General features: G+C 42.0%; 1 protein-coding gene across 2 annotated transcripts in view; it reads right to left on the reverse strand.

The window, feature by feature from the left end:
• Atg2b (autophagy related 2B) overlaps positions 1-20002 on the reverse strand; it is a 60898-nt gene that overhangs the window by 30818 nt on the left and 10078 nt on the right. For both annotated transcript variants that reach the window (XM_051196555.1, XM_051196554.1), the window contains exons 3-16: positions 17795-17947; positions 17198-17300; positions 15144-15306; positions 13345-13524; positions 11440-11536; positions 10561-10746; positions 9594-9748; positions 9402-9504; positions 7724-7985; positions 5833-5983; positions 5227-5319; positions 4919-5107; positions 2019-2292; positions 237-339 (exon numbers count right to left, since the gene is read on the reverse strand). In XM_051196555.1, coding sequence (XP_051052512.1) covers positions 237-339; positions 2019-2292; positions 4919-5107; positions 5227-5319; positions 5833-5983; positions 7724-7985; positions 9402-9504; positions 9594-9748; positions 10561-10746; positions 11440-11536; positions 13345-13524; positions 15144-15306; positions 17198-17300; positions 17795-17947 — 2212 coding nt within the window. The remainder of the gene's footprint in view (positions 1-236; positions 340-2018; positions 2293-4918; positions 5108-5226; positions 5320-5832; positions 5984-7723; positions 7986-9401; positions 9505-9593; positions 9749-10560; positions 10747-11439; positions 11537-13344; positions 13525-15143; positions 15307-17197; positions 17301-17794; positions 17948-20002) is intronic.

The raw sequence follows: 20002 nt of genomic DNA on the forward strand, positions 1-20002 counted from the left end.
TAAAGAGCAACATTTTTACTTCTTTGTAAACTGACAGGCTGAATACTGATTAAATGTTAATGCAATAGGACTTACAAAGCCCGTGCCTGCTATAACCCACTTATGAACAGGTAGTATATCATAACTCAGCATATAATTCAAATAAGTTAATAAATGAAGGACATTAGCAGTGTATTTTTTGGCTAACTGAAAGTCTGACTTTTTGAAAATTCCATTACGCCCCTGCATTTGCTTACCGTGGCCAGTCAAAGTCATCTGATGACACCGTGTCTCCATCGACTCCACCAGACACATGGAAAAATTTGACAGATGGCTCTCCCTTCTCCTCCTGGAATGACCCTAAGGAATTGAGATGGTATTACTGCAAAGTGCTCCTTCTCAAATATGGAAGACCAGACCATTCAGAACTCTCCAAACCAGGGTGTTAACCACACCCTCATGCCATACCCCACTCATTCCTGACTTAAAGTGGCCAGTGCTAGGCAGAATGTGCAGAAAAAGATGACCGTTTTTATTCAAACTAAAATTCTTGACTAGTATTTAGTGTGTGACATACATAAATATAGCATAGCAAATGTCAGGCACTACCTACTGAGTGCTGAGGATGACTCCCTCGTGTATCTGCGGTATCAGGTAACCCTTCATCACTCACCATCTTATGCCTTTGAGGCAGGAGCTCACACTATTTTATTTTATTTTATTTTATTTTATTTTATTTTATTTTATTTTATTTTGGCCAAGCCCAGCCAGCAAGTCCCATATGCCATTTTCTAACCTCAAGCACTGTGGTTTCAGGCACATATGTGGGTAAGCATACTCAGCTTGTTTACGTGAGTGTTGGGATCTGAACTTTGGTCTTCATGGTTTTATAGCAAGTCCTCTTAATAACCACTGAGTCACCTCTCCAACCTTATTTCTTCACGGAAGAACAATTTATGGCTTAGAACTATAGCTCAGAGGTAGAGCAATTGCCCAGCATATGGGGCCTTGAATTCAGTCCCTAGCACTGCAGTTCTAACAGACTCTGGCCACTGTAAAAGGCACAAGGGTACTCCAGTGTGCACTCTGTAAATACTCCACACTGGCTTCTCACTGCCCTTCAGTTTTCCTCTAAACCAGACAGCCTCATGTTAACAAGGATAAGGGGTGGCAGAGTATACCTAAACATCTTTTCATGAAGTTGTAACTGGCAAGTGCCCATTTAAGTATCTCCAAAAACTTGCCAACCTCAGAGATTAGAACAGACTAGGAAATTTCCAAGTCTGGGGTGTGAGCACTATCACTGGTGTCAGAGGGCAGAGGCAGAGAAAGGGGCAGTTTCCACACACCCTGTTCACTAGCACACAGGAACCAGAATATACCAGCTCTTAGCCAGGTTTTGCAAAGGTGTCGCAGGAGTGAGTTAGTGTGGTGACTGAGAACACAGGATCTGGTGTCAGGTTGGCCCTTACTACTCATGAGCTGGGAGACACATTCTCCTCAGCCCAAGGGTCAGGAAATCTAGCATATGGTGGGAATGACAGCTAAAGGAAATGACGGAATGTATGTGACACCTGCTCAGTACAGGACCCAGCAGAAAGAGGCACGCAGGCTCTCTATCAGTCCATCAATACACAGTACGTGGAAAGCAATAAGAAAGACTGACACTAGATTCCTACAGAAAATAAGAACTTCACCAAAGCAGATCATTGTGCTGCCGCCTGTCTGGTTGGTTGGTTTTTCAAGGCAGGGTTTCTCTGTGTAGCCCTGGCTGTCCTGGACATCACTCTATAGACCAGGCTGGCCTGAACTCACTGAGAACCACCTGCCTCTGCCTCCTGAGTGCTGGGATTACAGGTGCGCACCACCACGCCTGGCTCACTGCATCTTTTGTTTAGACTACGCTACATCTCCACACAATTCTGGAGGAAAGCTGCCGCTCCATTCTCTCAGTGTTCCCAATTTTGCACCTTGGGTGCTGTCAAGAGCAGAGTTCCCTATGCAATCAGCTCTCCACAGGTGCCTTCACTCAGCCTTACCAGTTAGCTCTCTAAAAGTCAGTTCCAGTTTAGTCTGCTCTGGGGTGGACCCTCCCACAAACTCCGTCTTAGACTCCAGATCTGTGAATGATAAATGGAGGGTCTCCTTCTGAAGTGACTTCTTAAACCAAGGTCCTCTTTCCTGGTCTGACCGAAGATCAGGAATGGGGAAGCGAACAGAAAGTTGCAGTGCTGGGGTGGCAACTTGTACAGACACCCGACGATTCGCAGGACTGTGCGTGTCATCGAGAAACACTTCGGTGAAAGCTTTGTGCTGAAACACATAAATCACACCAGTGCTTAGCATTTCAGCATATACTCTCGCTACTCCCCAGATGCAATTCAAACAAGCCACTACCGTACAAGGAAGCTTCACATGTAACTGTTTGGGCGATAGCTGAATCTTCATATAAAAATGAGTAAGTAAGAATAAAGGCAGGCAGGCAGGCGCTGGTGGTGCACACCTTTAATCCCAGCATTCTGGAGACAGGCAGGTCAGCCTGATCTACACAGTGAGTTCCAGGACAGGCTCCAAAGTAATACAGAGAAACCCGTCTCAAAAAAAAAAAAAAAACAGACAGGCACAATAGATCCTTACATATCTTACCTTAAACTAGGAAGGAAGGAAGGAAGGAAGGAAGGAAGGAAGGAAGGAAGGAAGGAAGGAAAAGAAAGAAAGAAAGAAAGAAAGAAAGAAAGAAAGAAAGAGAAAGAAAGAAAGGTATGAACCAGCTTCCCAGCAAATCCAGTAAGGTTAAAACCACTACCATTCAATACTCATTTTGAAGAATTTGCCTGCTTTAGGCTGCCCTAAAGACGAGGTGTAGACTCAGATGACTGCTGCCATATACAAAGGCCAGTCTTACCTTTGTCTCCAGGCTTACATTCACTGCCTGGTATACAAAGGTTCCAAGTGTTCACTAAAGGACTCCCGAGTTCCCCCAAACAGTTAAGCATGCCATTCAAATAGAAGTCAATATGTAATTTTCAATAGACTGTACTGAAACTAACAAAGGCTTCAACATTCGTCTTCTGAGTCTGTGTAGCCTCTCGCACAGTTCCCTTCTTATGGAAGACTGGGGACTTTAATTACAAGCATATAATGGGCTTTACTGTGGCATCTCCCTGCACATGTCAGTATCCTTGTTCCCATTCACTCTTCTTCCATGCCCCTCCCCTGTTCTAGAGTTAGAAACCAAGATTGTTCACAGGGCCAGTCAATCTCTTCCCTGTTTGGCTTCCGAACTCTCACACCACAGAAACCTCGGAATGGGGCTGGAGAGATGCTTCAGCAGATAAGAGTACTGACTGCTCTTCCAACAGCTGGATTCAATTCCCACCACTCACATGGCAGCTCATACCTGTCTGCAACTATGTTCCAGGGGATCTGACACCTTCACACACACAGACATGCATGGAAGCAAAGCATCAATGCACATAAAATAAGGATGGAAGGGGGGAAGGGAGGAAGGAAGGAACCCAGGGATGATAAGGTCATCCCCACACAGCCAAGATTAAGGGCAGATGGAGACTGGCCTATACACTTAACTACCAACAGGGGGCCATGGAAAATGAAGACCGCTGCTTCAGTCTAAACACCTTTGTCCTAGATTGAGTCTCATGTTTCCCAAGAGTGTCTCAAATGGCAGCCCTCCTGTTTCAGTCCCAGAGCAGCTATGATCATGAGTACTCACTGCTGTGTTGAGTCCTTTCCACTAAAGCTGCCTCCCAGGCTGGGCCTGGCCCTACAGGCCACACATTGGAACTCCCAATGAACCATTCATTACAAGTCCACTCCACACACCGGATGCGAGCAAAAGTCATACAATGTGATGACCAGCATCTCTCCATTCTCAAAAGCACTCCTGAGCTGTTTGCACTTTATTTTTTACATCATTCAAGTTTAACAAATGTATGAAAATAAAACGTCATGATATATTATGGTATGCTCTAAAATCTAGAAAAAGTCTGATCCCATTGTGTACAACCAAACACCATCAACTGATGTGTCTATTCATTCTTCTGCATATGAAATTTTTCCGCATATCTAGCTTTAACATTAGTCTAAAGGAAGTCAGACAGAATAGCACATGCCTGGAAGTTTTCCACAGAAAGGCCAAGGTAGGATAAACACAAGTTTCCGGCTAACCTGAGCTAATAATGAACTGCCATCTCAGAAGGTTAAGTTTGCGTGGAAAGACATTCTACTTCTCACTTAACTTTTCCTGAGGAGCCTTCTTCACACAGCTGATACCACATGGCACACCCTGCTAAAAATGAAGCAGGAAATGTCCTCTAGTAGAATTACCAAACATTACCTGGTTTGAAGAAATGGTACCGTTCAGCTAGGTGGTGCAGTGACCCCAGCTCTAGGGAGGTAGAGGCAAAAGGATCAAAAGTTCAAGTTTCAGGTTGGAATGCATGAGAAGTTTAAGAATGACTCCTAAGCCAGGTACAGTGGTGCATGCCTTTAGTCCTAGCATTCAGGAGGCAAAGGCAGGCAGATCTCTGAGTTCGAGGATAGCCTGCTCTACACAATAAGTCCCAGGACAGCCAGGGTTATGTAGAGACTGTCTCAAAAAATAAAAATACCTTTAATCCCAGCAGAGGCAGGTGAATCTCTGTGAGTTCAAGGCCAGCCTGGTCTACAGAGCAAGTTCCAGGTCAGGCTCCAAAACAATACAGAGAAACCCTGTCTCCAAAAAACCAAAATAAAATAAAATTTAAAAAAATAAAAATAAAAATAATTTAAAAACATCTAAACAAAAAATACTTTTAAAGTGTTCATCTTTTTATTATTGTTATAAATAATAGTGCTCTATTATAATCTATTAATCTATTAGGACTTTCTCAGACACACTAATAAGCACATGCTTATGTGCAACTTTCTACATACTTACCAAACTAATATGTTTATTATATGAAGCATACATGTGCGAGGCCATCATCTCTACTGTAGTGAGTTTTTGTGGTTGAAGCAAGGAATTTAACCTATCCACGATACTGATATCCAGTTCACAACACACGGGATTTAATTTAATTTGTAATTCTGCTTTCTGAGGAACTGAACTCAGTCTTGCTTGATTACCCTTTAAAAAAACACACATAAATTATTAACAAATCTATAAAACTAAGTTACAAACTTAACAACTGAGACAAAATAAAGATCAAATAGCACTGCAGTGATAGCCACACAGAGATGTCTCACCTGGGGTCCTCTAGTCTCAGAGTGCTTATAGTGAAGCTGAAGACACACAGGGAGGTGGGCCTCAGTCCCTTCTTTGGAATGGAACGTTAGAAGCTTAAAGAAAAGGATGGAGATGAGTTAAAGCCAGGCTAGTAAGCTGAATCAGTTACGTAAATCTACAGAGGCAGTAGGCGCTGTGGACAGCAAGAGCTCTCTAAAGTCAGAAACGTTGACCCAAGCCTAATTTTTGTCACTTTCTAGCAATGTAAATCTCACTCAAGCAGCTAACTTCTGGGAGACTCAGCATCTCACCTGAGGCAAGGGTTCAAACAGATCAATATCTAAGAAAAAAACTTTAAAACGAAAGAAAACAGCAGCCTCATAACCTGCCTGCCTCCTCAGATAACTGTCCTTTCACTTAAAATATTTACTAGCTTCATGGAGTAACCTTGAATGACATACTTTAAAATTTGTTTCAATAATTTGTTTCAATAATCACAAAGACAAAAAACAGCACTAACACAATTTGTGTCATTGGTGTTTTAAAGAAACACCAATCTTTTCAATCAATTCTTAAAAGAGCAAAACAAATCTAAAAATCATCCCAAAGGAGCGTCCAACACTTACCTCTGTGTAGTGGGGAGGGACAGAATGAAAATCCGTTGGAAACAAACACTCCAATAACTCCATTTGCCCAATGGACATGTCCGTGCTAAAATGTCGGGAAGCTGACCTTTGTCTCTGCTCATAGGACACTTTGATGGCAGTACCTATAAATCTACCATTAAAAAAAAAAAAAAAAAAAAAAAAAAGAAGTATTTAAGAGTCTCCATGCTTCTAGAGACATCATCATCATAAGCCTAGAGCATAACATGCAAATATCAGTATAATAATTACATGCTCACTCTAACAAGGTCAAGCTGTTAATGAACATTAATAATATCCTTAAGGATAAGAGCTTCACATTTCCTATTCCCTAACATCTCTACTGTGGGAAATTTCCCAGGATGCCTGTATCGCCCAACAGTGTCCTTTCTTCTTCCACACTCCAAACTTATATTACAGTAGATAAAATATTTCAGATCTGGCCGGGCACACATACCCCTTTTAATGCCAGCACCCTGGGAGGCAGAGGCAGATGGATCTCTACAAGTTTGAGGCCAGTCTAGTACATAGTGAGTTCCAGGCCAGCCAGGGTTACACAGTAAAACCCTGTCTTTAAAAAAATATAGATAGTGGTGGTGCATACCTTTAATCCTAGCACTTGGGAAGCAGAGGTAGGCAGATCTCTGTGAGTTCAAGGGCCCCTGAACTACAGTGAATTCCATCCAAGACAGGGTCCAAAGCTACACAGAAACCGTGACTTATAAAACCAAAAAGAAAAACTTAAAAAGTTTTTGATCTGTAAAATGTATGAAATGGATTCTTAGAACTGTCTAAAAATATCATTCAAGCTGGGCCCGGCAGTGAACCCTCAAATCCCAGTACGCTGGAAGATGAAGCAAGAAGGCCATGAGTTTGAGACTTATTTTTGACAGTCAAGATGTCCCCCAAACCAAGGGACAATGACCATGCAGTGTTTTAAATCTTCAGTTGAAGGTCACTGTGTTTGTCTCATATTTTCTACTGGCAGATACTTGGAACTTTGACAAAACTGAGGGAAAGTGTTCTTACAATGTAATATGAAGTACCGTGATCCTAAACTCTAGAGCATCTTTTGATGGGGGTAAAAACTACTTCACATGTTAATTTTAACACTGGAGAAAACTTACCTTAAAATAACCTCGACTAGAGGTAAGGGTTCAGCTCAGCTGGTTGAGCACTAGCCTTGCAAGCATGAAGCCCCAGGTCTGACCCTCAGCACTGCCTAAAACCAAGCATGATAGCGCACACCTATCACCTCAGGAGGTAGAGGCCAGAGCACAGAGAGGTCTGGGTTATCTGAGGCTGTCTGAAAGCTTGAGACCAGACTAGGCTATAGCATGAGATCCTGTCTCTAAAACACAAATTTTGTCTATACATTATACAAAATATCACTCATTCTGCAGGTCACATTTACATTAAAATATACAGTATTTGCATGCTAACCCTATATTCTCCAATTAAGTCAGCTCATCTATTAGGCCTCAACTCATGAAGGTTGAAAATGAAGCACTCAGACTCTCAGCCCAGGCTTGGTATTACTGCCCATCTTATGGGCCTTTCCCAAGCTTTCCCTCAGTCCCGCCCTTAGCCCTATCATCATCTGCCAGTGCCAAAAAGAACCATTACCATCGTTTTAATAGTGATGCAGGGATGATGGTAAAATGTGGTAAGACAAACGTGGCAAGAGCAAGAGGGAGCTACAAACTATCTGGATCTCTATCTGTATTGTTCCCACACTACACAATGTGAAGTATCTCTTAGCACTGCAGTAAATTTCACTCATTATCCACTGAAAACCAAGGCAGGAAGGTGGACAGACGCCAAGTGTGCATTTGGCTCTTTCTGAAGTATCTTAGTAATCAGGAGAATTCACCTAAGGTGATCGTGTGAACAAGCTTCTGCAAAGACTGCTCGGAAAGACTTGAAATCTTCTGTTGACAATCTTGTTGGGTCCATCTTTTCTATGCAAGAGAAGAAAGCGACGGCCATGGGTGTCAATGGGTTGACATTTGGAGATGTTTCCGCTGCAGACAAAGGATCGATGTGAAGCACGGAAACGGAGAAGACACCGATAGCCAGTCTACAGATAAACTCAGGCCTGGACTCGTCCACTGAAACAGACCTAGAGGGGAGAGCTGAAATACACGAAGTTCTCAGAGTCAGAATTCTAAACATCTTAAACAGACTGCTACCCTGTTTGTCTGGTATGCAGGACTCATGTACCTAAGTAGAACTGTGTGGACACATCTTTTGCACTATAAAACCGTGCTAGCAAAAAACAAGATTAACCAAAAGTGCACACCAAATTCTCCTTTAAGCTTGGCAATTGTTCGGTTAAATTTTGAAGAGTAAATCAAGAGTGCAAAACAATGGTAAAGCAATGGCCTGCCATGCTCAAGGGACTAAGCTTAATCCCCAATCCTGGGGAGGGAAATGCAGAATAGAAACTGAAACTATTTTAACTAACAAGATAAAAGCAATGAATAAAGACTCAAGAAGCCAGGATATAATTTAATGATGGAGTAATGGTTGGGAACCATCAAGGTCTCATGTTCTATGTCCAATGCTATAAATGAATACACACACAGCCGCCCCACACACTGGCATATATACACACATAAACACATCTACACCTACACATACAAAACACATACATATACACAAACACACATGAATGTGTGCATACACATTTACACACAAACACATATACATGTGCATACACATACAAATACACCATATTCACACAGGCACACATAAACACATACACCACACAAGTATATACACCACACACACAAATCAGACAGTAAGCTGAAAGTTTTAAACTGCAATGATATGAACTGTATGGTATGTTTTCATACTACCTATGTGTGTAAACATACAAAGACTATGATGAGAACCAGACATAGTGGCACACACCTAGCGCTCAGGAGGTGGAGCCGAAATGTCGAGTGAGATCACAGCTAGTCAGCCCTGAGCTACATAAGACCCTATCTCAAAATCAAACTCAAATAAAAAGAAAGTAATAACTATTCTAAAATAGTGTCCAATGAACTGTTCAATTATTCTTTTCTTTCTAAACTTTGTGACTCTCCAAGACTAGAAGAGAAAGTATGAAACACACACACAACGTGAGAGTTCAGAATGCAGGTGTGCCATGTGCAAGGTCTGGGGTACAGCCCCCAGGGGCACAAAAAAAAAGAAGATGGATGATTGATAAATAGATGATACATAAGTAGACAAACAGATTGAGATATAGAGAGATGAGAGAGAGACAGAAAATGTTTATTCTTGGCTGGAGAGATGCATCAGAGGTTAAGAACACTGACTGCTCTTCCAGAGGTCCTGAGTTCAATTCCCAGCAACTATATAGTGGCTCACAGCCATCTGTAATAATATCTGGTGCACTCTTCTGTTGTACAGGCATGCATGCAGGCAGAATGCCATAAATATAATAATATAATAAATAAATAGTAAAAAAAAAAAAAGAAGAAGAAGAAGAAAATGTTTACTCTGAAAGAGGGAGGCAGAAAAAGTAAAACACATTATCTTACCAGATTTTTGTAGAGGCGCTGCGTGGACCAAGTCAGATGGCAATGCTGGCCCTCTTACAGGCTGCTCTTTATGGTCAGCAAACTCTCCCCAAGTTGGTTGAAGCTACAAAAGATTGGTATTAAATAGATGAATAAGGTGTTGGATCTTAGAGGTGCCTCCTGAAGAACAGAAGAAATGGAGTAATACTTTACCACAGTAGCACTTAGTGGCGATCCTGCAGGCGTGTTTGTATATGTACTAGTCAGGGATAACTCCAGGTCCATGTGTGGAGGGTCCCCAAGGGGTGGAAGAGACGACAGACTGTGAGACATGTCCATGTCGGCCATGGAGAAGAAAACTTCTTCTTCTGGAGAGAATTAGACTTCGTCACCTGATACATCCCACCAATGTGCTCCTTTAAGTAGTTTAGACACTAACAGAATCTTCCTTCCAACTATCGGAGACAGCTAAGAGTAGTGTGTCAGGGCATGTCCATTGGCAGCATGGCAATACACAATTCCACAGCATCAGCAAGAGGTCAAGCCTCCCCAGGTTTTTGTGGGTTTATATGAAATGCAGCAACCCAGCACATTTTTGGTTGTCATATGGCAATTTAGAAGTTAAAATCCACATAGGGCTCTGTGTTTTATTTCCAGCACTAAATTGCAAATAGTAAAATTGTGTAACTATATTCCAGTCTCTGGTTTCTATGGCTACAGCTATTTGCTAGATGGGAAAGGGGGACCAGAGACATTTACAATTCTATTGACAGCTCAGTGTACTGTCTGACCTCACATAAATCAAGCTTGTTATGTCTCAAAGTTCTTGAGTAGGCTTTAAGTTTTTATTTGGTTCACATCTCACCAGGTTCTTACTATATATACACTGGTGCTTATATGGTCCAAAATCCCTGTAATGTACAGGGGGCTGGGTAACAACTAAACCAATAAGACAGAAAGATAAGCAATGCTCCCTACTTAGAGCTGCCCGCTGCACACAATCACATCAGCAGAGTGAAATAATGACAGTGTTTCCCAACCTATTTTTGTTCTAGTCTCCATTTTTACACACTGACTTCCTTTAGGGAAAAAAAAAAAACATCACTACATTGCCAGTGGGTCAACAGAACAGAACCAAATGGGATAAGGTAGGTTGAGCCTTGACTCCATGAGTGCTTACCACGGCTAGAAGGTGTACGAGCTGTTTCTGTCTCATAGAAGCTTTTCTCTGAAGATACACCCATAGACAGGGAATCTTTCCTCAGATAATACCGGTTTAACTCCATCTGAATTCGATACTCGTCTTCCTGCTGCATGGGTCGATTTTTCCTGTCTTTATTAGCTAACCCTATTTTGCTAGAATTTTCTATAAGTAAATAAAAAGAAAGAAAATTTCAACTTGTAGTCAGTTATTTAAGCATTTCTTTCCAAGACCCTGCATATGCAATGGCAACCTGGCCACAGTAGCAGGAAGCTAGTGACATCAATTAGAGGTCTAAGCAACAGTTTTAGCAGGTAGCCAACAATCTAGACTCTTACCTCTAGAAGATGAGTGCCTAAAAATGTGTGTATGACTTATTATGTGCAAAATTATGGTTTTTTTTTTTTTTTTTTTTTTTTTTTTTTGGTGTTGTTATTATTTGGGGTTGGTTGGTTGGTTGGTTGGTTGGTTGGTTGGTTGGTTGGTTTGGTTTGGTTTGGTTTGGTTTGGTTTGGTTGTGTGAGACAGAGTTTCTCTGTGTAGCCTTGGCTGTCTTGGAATTCTCTCTATGTAAACCAGGCTGGCCTTGAACTCAGAGATATATGCTTGCCTCTGAGTCATGATCCACCACTGCCTGGCTCAGAACAATTTTTAAAATGAATGTGACCAAGTAACCTGCATGCAAATTTACACCATGTTAACACAATTTAAAAGACCTAATCAAATAAAGTATTAGGATAGCTACATAAAATACACCTTTAATGTCACATACTCTAAAATAATATATTTTTATCTATGTTATATTTTCACCTAAGGGTTTCAAGGATTACAGGAAATAATCAAAACAGTCATACTTGCCTGGTCCAGCAATAGCCGCTAACATATCCAAAAGCAGGTGCACCTGCCTTGGCGACAGGAATAGATGAATTGAATCTATCTGTCCATCAACATCCAACTTAAAAACATAAGAACAGTTGAGAATAAGTACAAGTCCATCACCAGGAACTGAGTAGATGTTAGGATGCTAAGGTAAATGTATATCACCCTTGGGGTTGGACACTTCACCTTCACCTAATGCACACAAACTCAACAAAAGGGGGTAAAGACCAGCAACTGCTGCTGCAAGAGGGAAAATCCTAAGAAATTCCACGTCAGTAAGTCCAGTGTCCTGCTGTCTGTCTCTAAGTCTTCTGGAGACTGTAGAACACAGCAACAAGATGGCACTCATCACCCTTCAGAACAAATCCTCAGAACGAATTAAGTCAGCATCTGTTTACAAGACCAGGCTGGCCACACCGGGACTCACTCATGCCTCTCGGATGCCTACCAGGCTGCACAGACACTACATGCTTCTCCAGAGAAGCTAGAAGTCACAGCTGACCCACGCAGAAAGCAATGCTAATGGGCGCCTCCTTTCTTGTTCACTATGCACTCTTCCTCTTCCCTACTCTCTACTTACAGACAAGGAAAGAGACCCACAAAACAAAGATCCATACTCCCACCGCCAGGTCTGGACCTAGGCAGACACAAATGCAAAGCCTTACTCCTTCTAGGACATGGCTCTCCTGGTATGCCTACAGACTGAGTGTTTTATGGGGTTCCTCACTGACTGGTGACACCCAGGCCACATCAGAGTGTGGAAATGTGTTTCTGTTACTGGACAGTTTGTTTCCTGCACTGAAACCACAATCTCTGGTTTTCATTAGGATGGAAGATTCACGAGTCTCATTTCTAAATGCCATAGGAATATTTCACTATGGGTACATTCTGAATTGAAATACAAAGAACAAAGTACAAAGTACTCACTGCTTTCTTTTGAAAATAACAACGAAGCATTTTCCAACTCAGTGTAAGAGAAATTCCTCTCCATTCAACCAAACAGTCGCCTGCTTTTCTATCAGTACTTCCCCCATGATCACTGACATTGCATGTGTGATAGGTATACAACCGACTCCAGGGACATCTCAGAAACTAGAGCAGGAAATCTGGGGACATTTGAACAGCTGAAAGACTGGGGTGTAAGGATGGCTGGAAGAGACTAAGATCTAAGCTGGTGTGTTTCCCCGTGCTGCCCTGTTACATCTATTCTGAGTTACCATTCCTAAGCTCTACGCTGCCCAGTGTTGGTCTCCAGAACTTAATTTTTCCATATTATACTAATTTACATTAAACAAAATATACACACTCAAGTTAGTATACAAAAACATTAATGTATAGGCAAAGATAATAGTATCTCCAAACACTCAGTACTGACTGGAACTGGAATATAACACCAACAGCAAAACCACCACCCGTTCCTCTGTCCCTAAATATGCAGAACTCTAAAAAGCAACAAATCAAAAGACAGTGTGCAAAGTGTTAAATCTGCATGGACATCAAAGCTTCCAAATGTAGACTATAACCAGCCACAACAGAAGCATGAAAGCTTTTTCCATGGCTCCTGCTTCTTTAAGAAATGGCATATGCGTTCCCCAAAGACACACATGTGCTGGTCTGCCAAGGCTGTTGCCACAGCAGGGCAGTCTCTGCAGCATTTACAGCTACCTACACTACCTGTTCCATTAACAAACTCCTCAGAAGCCAGTAAGGGAAGACTGGTAAAGACTTCTTAATCTGAGAGCAGTTCACGAAAGGAAAGGCGGGAAAATCTGGGCCAGAACACTGAGAGTGAAGAGAGTAGATACTAGTCACAGCAACCAAGCACTATGCCACTGTGTAGATTAAATACCTGTAGTTTGGCAGAGAAAACAAAACAATACTGACCTTAGCTCCTGGAAGCACTTCATTCTGTTTCAAAGTGAGACTCAACTCCAGCCTGCCCACTAGTCCTCCAATCTGCACTGGATCCGAGGGTGCTATCTCTGGTAAAGTTCTAGTTAGTTGTGGGTGTGGCTCATAAACAATTTTAGGATTCCAGCTAGGTGACAGCTTTGGCTCAGTTTCCTATAATAATACAATAAAAGTAATTACTTAAAATATTTTAGCATAAATGAGTCAGGGTGCATGTAAATGTCATCTTGGATTTGGCATGCAAAGCTGCATCATTACACTGGACATACCATTATCTTGTGGCTAAAATGAAGTAGTGCTGTGTTAGGATAGCACCTTAGAAATAAAAGCAAGTCATCGAAAAAGACTATGAAAACAGCACAGAGCCAGCACTGGCTCCAAACCTGAAGACCCGAGGCCAATCCCACAATGAACATAAAGACGGAAGAACTGTCTCTACAAAGTTGTCCTCCAATCTTCACACACATCCCCAAATGCTGTGTGTGTGTGTGTGTGTGTGTGTGTGTGTGTGTGTGTGTGTGTGTGTGTGCGCGTGTGCTCGCGCGCGCGCGCGCGTGCACACACATGCGTATCTGTATGTGTCTGTGCTCTTGCACATTGCACATACACATAACACAATATCTGTTCAAATAACACATAATGTGTAAACCAAACCAATATGGAAATAATGCCTGTAATTCCAGCATTCAGGAAGTTTAGACAAGAGGTCACCAGTTTGAGGTCAACCTGAGCCACACAGTGACAAAGTGAGAGGCTATCGCAGAAAAGTAGTAAGAAAAAAAAAAGGACGTGGATATAAAAGGCAAATTATAGTATAAGAGGATTCTGTGCTCCATAAAGAATTAAGGGCTCTTAATAACAGAACACACTTAATAACAGAACTCACTAATAGAGCCATTATTCACGGACAGTAACACTGCTTTTTAATGTGAAAGGACGAGACACTACATGAGCCACTTTTCTAGTTGCTGTGACAAAACACCTGGCAAGAAGGGAGGGCTTCTTCTGGCTCCCAGTTGCAGGCATACATCCCACCAGGGCGGGAGGCGTGGGGCAGGAGGCCAGCTGCTCACATCACTCCCACAGTCAGAAGGCAAGCTACAACTCAAAACTCTGCTCTTTATGTAGCCTGAGACCCAGCCCATTGAATGACAGACATCACCCCCATTCAGAGAACGCCTGCCCACCTAATCTATCCTCACAGACACTTCATTCTATCTACAGACATGCAGGAACCATTTCTCTATTAAATAATGAGCAGCAGGCAGGCAGGCAGGACGGGCAGAGCTTTAGGGGTTTAAGGCTGGTCTCAGCTATATTAGCTGAATATTTGCATTAACCAGATTTGCTAAACCAAATGGAGACTCAATAACAAATGCTGTATTCAGAGAAACCTAACAGTCCCCAGGTGCTTTCTTCCTAGAGACTCACTAGTAGCCCAGGCTGCCTTCTTGTCTCAACCTCTCAAGTGCTGCCCTCCTATACCTGGCTGGAAGTCTTTATTTCAAACTTCAAAAACTTGTGAGCATGTTTTGGGTTGTTTTGTTGGATTGGTTTTTGGTTTGGTTTTCTCAGACCGTCTTGTGTGTATATATGTACCATGCTGGCCTTGAACTCACTATCTGAGGATACCCGTGAGCCTATGACTCTCCTGACTCTACCTCCCAAGTGCTGGTGATAGGACCTAGGACTTCAAGCATGCTAGGCCAGCCCTCTGCCAACTGAGCAACGCCTCCACCACTGTCTCAGTGATTATGCATCGTTTTTCTTACCACTGGTGCTGTTGAACACACTGGGGAAGATTTTGCTGAAGCAGAAAATTCATCCCAGAAGAGAGACACTCCAGAGAGCTGCAGCAATTTGTGAGCAAAAGCTGTGGGCTGGTGCACATTGACTCCGGAGGACTCATCGGCAGTTTCATCACAGTATACGGTCCTGAAAGGCACAAAAGGACATTTGTACAAAACCCCTGGGAAACAAGGGAAATGTCAGTGCTAGTGTCACTAAGACTATGCCTACAAGAATGCTTGCAGCCCAGCACAGCAAAGGTAGAGGCAAGAGCATCAAGAATTCAAGGGCAGCCTGAGCCACATGAGATTCTGTCTCAAAGAATTTTGTTTGTTTTGTTTTTTCGAGTTCGGGTTTCTCTGTGTAGCCCTAGCTATCATGGAATGTCTCTGTATACCAGGCTGGCCTTGAACTCACATATCTGCCTGCCTCTACCATTCCTATTGCTGGGATTAAAAGCGTGTGCCACCACCTCCTGGCAAAAAAAGTATATTTAATTGGGAAGAAAAGGGGGATTAGAGGGAATGGGGACAAGAGAGTAATTTTATGCATGTGCGTGTGTATATGTGTGTGCACACGCGCTTGTGTATACATGTGTTAAAATACATAATGTGCATGTACAAAATTATAATAAAATTCACTATTATAACAAACATAAAAACATTTAAGCCTATAACATGTCAATATTACTGCAATAAATATTTAAATAAGTAAAATTTTCACAAAGAGAGAGACCTAAAATCTAAGGTAGATTATTTTCCCTTAAATTTCAGGGGAAAAAAATTAATAACTTCATAAAGTTAACCCAAGGGGAACAATCCTTACCTCCCTCACAAAACTGAGTCGTGCTCAGCCCAGGCTGTCTCTAACTCCCAACCCTCTCTTACTTCCTCCTCCCCAGTACCAGGGTTACAAACACAGAATCACAGTAAGACCCCATTTGTCTCCAAATCAGAACAATGAATGAATGACTGTCTTGAATTCTTAGGTTAGCAACCTCCAGTTTAATGAGATAAATAACATGGTTCTAAATGGATGCAACTGTTTTAATATAACACCTAAGGTAATGCACCCTAACTCTAAAAATCTGTAACAACGACTATCTTACTCATAGGTATACCTTTGTTAAAGATTGAAAACACAAAAATATCTGTACAAACCTTGGGAAAGGAAATAGATGTACACATAAAAGGTCTTTGGTATTCAATGTATATTTTTTAAATTTTCATTTCTATGAATGGGTATGTGCATCTGTGTGTGTGTGTGTGTGTGTGTGTGTGTGTGTGTGTGTGTGTGTGTGTGTGTGTGTGTGTGCCACGTATATGCAGTGCCCAGAGAGGACAGAAGAGGGCACTGGATCCCACGGAACTGGAGTTGCAGGCCATTGTGTACTGCTCTACATGAATACTGGGAACTGAACTCGGGTCCCCTGGAAGAGCAGGCAATGTTCTTGGCCACTAAGCCACATCTCCAGCCCTCCTTGACATACACTTCTGTTGGGAGACATATAACATGGCCACGGTTGATCAGTAACTACCTCAAATCAATACGGTGTCAGAGCTCCAGTGAATATACATAAAAAATAAAAGCAACATGTTTGACTTAAGTAAATCATTAGATACTTAATCTTGAAATAATCGTCACAAAATCCTCAAAAGAAACAACACCATCACCCTTTTCCACTAAAGAACTATCCAAGCCATGCACCATGAAGTTGAGACTTTCACATTAGCAAGAGGCACCTAACATTGCACTCCGTACATGAGAATAGTAGACACTCTATAAAAGAGCCTCAACATAGTGGCACTCCAGTTAACTAGAAAACTGCTTAGGCAAGGCCAACATAGCACTGGATATAATTACACGCTAACTGGCACTTACAGTTTCAGTAATGGGATAAGAGGATAGCTCAGAGAGCAGTACTTAACTCTGAAATTATACAATATATTAGTCTCTAGAAGTGTTCTGAAGTATAATGTCAGAATTAGAGTGAGGTCATGCATTTCCAGACAAAAGATCTTACCTCTCTACATCTTACCTCTCTACTCGGATTTCAAGTGCAGCTCCAGTTTTGGAATTTTCTGGCACATGTTCAATTCTTAACACAGTGTCTATAAAAGTGACTTTCACTCTTCTTAGTACTAAAACAAACCAGCAAAAATCAATGGAAAGCCACAAGTACACCAAGTCAGAGCCCTGCCTCTGCCCCACCCCACCCCACCCCACTGCCACCCCCGTCAGGCAGCTGGGGACCAAGCTGAGGCCTCCTCCATGCTGCTGCTGCTGCTACCCCATCCACTCTCAGTAAGGAAATAATTCCTAGTCTGATAAGAACATTAAAAGGGCAGATTTCTTTCCTTTTAAATCCCCATAAGCATGTCCCCAAGTTACATCACAACAGACCCTTGGGACAATGTAGATCTCTAGCCTGATCCTCCCATGGGCATAATAAACTAAACAAGGAAAACCCCGGGAATAAAAGCACGCAATCAAACTGAATGGAATGTTTAAAACACCTGGGCTCAGAAGTACTAAAGTGAGCACAGTTAACCTTTTCAAAATCACTGCAATGGAATGGTCTCAGGCCCCAACCACCGTATGTAGCCTGGGCTGTGAGGATGCTCATGATGCAAACCTGTTTCAATGGTTTCCGCAAACTTCTCCAGCCCTTCAAAGGGCTGGGATGCTTCTCCTTGCTCATCTGTCAGTTTCTGGCTAAGACACTCCTTTGCTAGCTGCATACTGCTGGTCATGAAGCTTGACCAATACATAGGCTCAGACCCAGTTGCTGCAGAAAGTACAAAAGTACAAATAAACCTAAATAATTTCTGTTATATCAATGGCATTTCTCAAAATATACTCATGATAGATTTTCAATGTTACCTGTGAGAAGTTACACTGGACATTTAAGAACCTTACAGTAACAGAACAACAATGCAGGATAAAAAGGCCTGCAATATATTCTTTTCCTTTTTTTTTTTTTTTTTTTTTTTTTTTTTTTGTTTGTTTGTTTGTTTGTTTTTCGAGACAGGGTTTCTCTGTGGCTTTGGAGCCTGGCCTGGAACTAGCTCTGTAGACCAGGCTGGCTTTGAACTCAGAGATCTGCCTGCCTCTGCCTCCCAAGAGTGCTGGGATTAAAGGTGTGCACCAAAAACGCCCAGCCTGAAACATATTCTTATTTCAAGTTTTATCAAATTTTAATTCAGCTATTTATTCAACAAAAGCCTAGCAGGTATGCAGCAGCATGCTGGACACCACAGAGCAAGGGCCGACAAACATCCCCTGTAATGGGTCAGACAGTGGGTATTCTGGGTTTGTGAGCAATGTTTTCTGTCACACTGGGCAGCTCTCCTCTAGACTGTCAACGCGGCTAGAGAGTAAATAGCATAGGTATGTTTCAATACAATCTGACCTACCAGACAGGTGGCAGACTAATTTGGACTAGGAGCTAAGGTTTGCTAACCAACTATAGAAAAATAAATCATGAGTTATGCACTTAAGGCAGTTTACCACACGTTACGAGAGATAAGAGAAGACTGCTCAAGATAAATACAGAGGTATTGCCAGGAAATCTGGCAGCAGAAGATGATACTAGCTGCAGAATCAGTACAAATGCAGGTGGGTGGAATAAAAGGGTGTCCTCAGAGGACTGGACAAGGAACCCTACAAACCCTTCCCATACCTCTCCTGCTGACAAATTCTGTATCTCCTTACACTGCTCAGAACAACCAACACATTACTACAGTTACTACCTTCCAAATGGAACTTAAAGGCCCTTTTAATAGGCAGTTTTAAACGGGAAAGAATTTCAAAGCTCAACTTCCACAGGTAGTATTTACCCACCATGGTTAAAAGAGAATCAGAACCGGGACTGGTGGTGCACGCCTTTAATCCAGCACTAGGAAGGCAGAGGCAGGAGGGTTTCTGTGAGTTCCAGGACAGCCAGACCTAAGAATTGAGATCCTGCTACAAAAAGACCCTAAAAATAATGATGATAATGATGGGATCATTTTTGTTATTTGTTTTGTTTTGTTTAAGACAGAATCTTACTTTGTACTCAGGCTGGCCTCACACTTGCATCATCCTGGCTCAGCCTGAGAGCTTCAACCCAGAATTGTGTTACAGTACCTGGCTAGATACAATGTTCCTATAAATTATCAGGGAGCTGGAATGATAGTTCAGTCAGTAAAGTTCTTGCTTTACAAGCATGAGGACCTAAGTCTGTGCATTAAAAAAAAAATTAATATGGCAATCCTAATACCAAGGAATAGAGATAAGCAGATCCCCAGACTCTCTGGCCTGCCAGCCTAGCCTCTGTATGCCCAGACTAACAGACACTGTCTCAAAAATATAAGGTTCATAGAATCTAAGAAACACTACCAGAGGATGTCCTCTGTCTTTAAAACTCACACATGCACACAAATATCAGACTGTTTCCAGGTGTCCTGAAATACTGTTACAATTCAATAGTCTAGAGGCTGCAGCAGGAGGATCATGGGCACAATGCCCATCTGGGCTTCACAGTGAGACTGCCCATGGATGGATGGATGGATGGATGGATGGATGGATGGATGGATGGATGGATGGATGGATGGATGGACAAAACATTTAGAGCAGTTTTATTTTTAAAATAGATCACTATAGCTCTATGGAGAATCATTTAAACTTTTGTTGTCCAGGAAATACTTGGGCTACATATACATGCATATTTGTACACAACTTTTACCTAGATTGATCATTTCTAACCACTTCTCTGGGTTACTTTCTACAGTTGAGAAGCACATTGTTTTTGTTGTTGTTGTTATTGTTGGTTGGTTGGTTGGTTGTTTGGTTGGTTGGTTTT

Source organism: Phodopus roborovskii, unplaced genomic scaffold (assembly GCF_943737965.1).
Source record: "Phodopus roborovskii unplaced genomic scaffold, PHOROB, whole genome shotgun sequence".
Taxonomy (NCBI): Eukaryota; Metazoa; Chordata; class Mammalia; order Rodentia; family Cricetidae; genus Phodopus; species Phodopus roborovskii.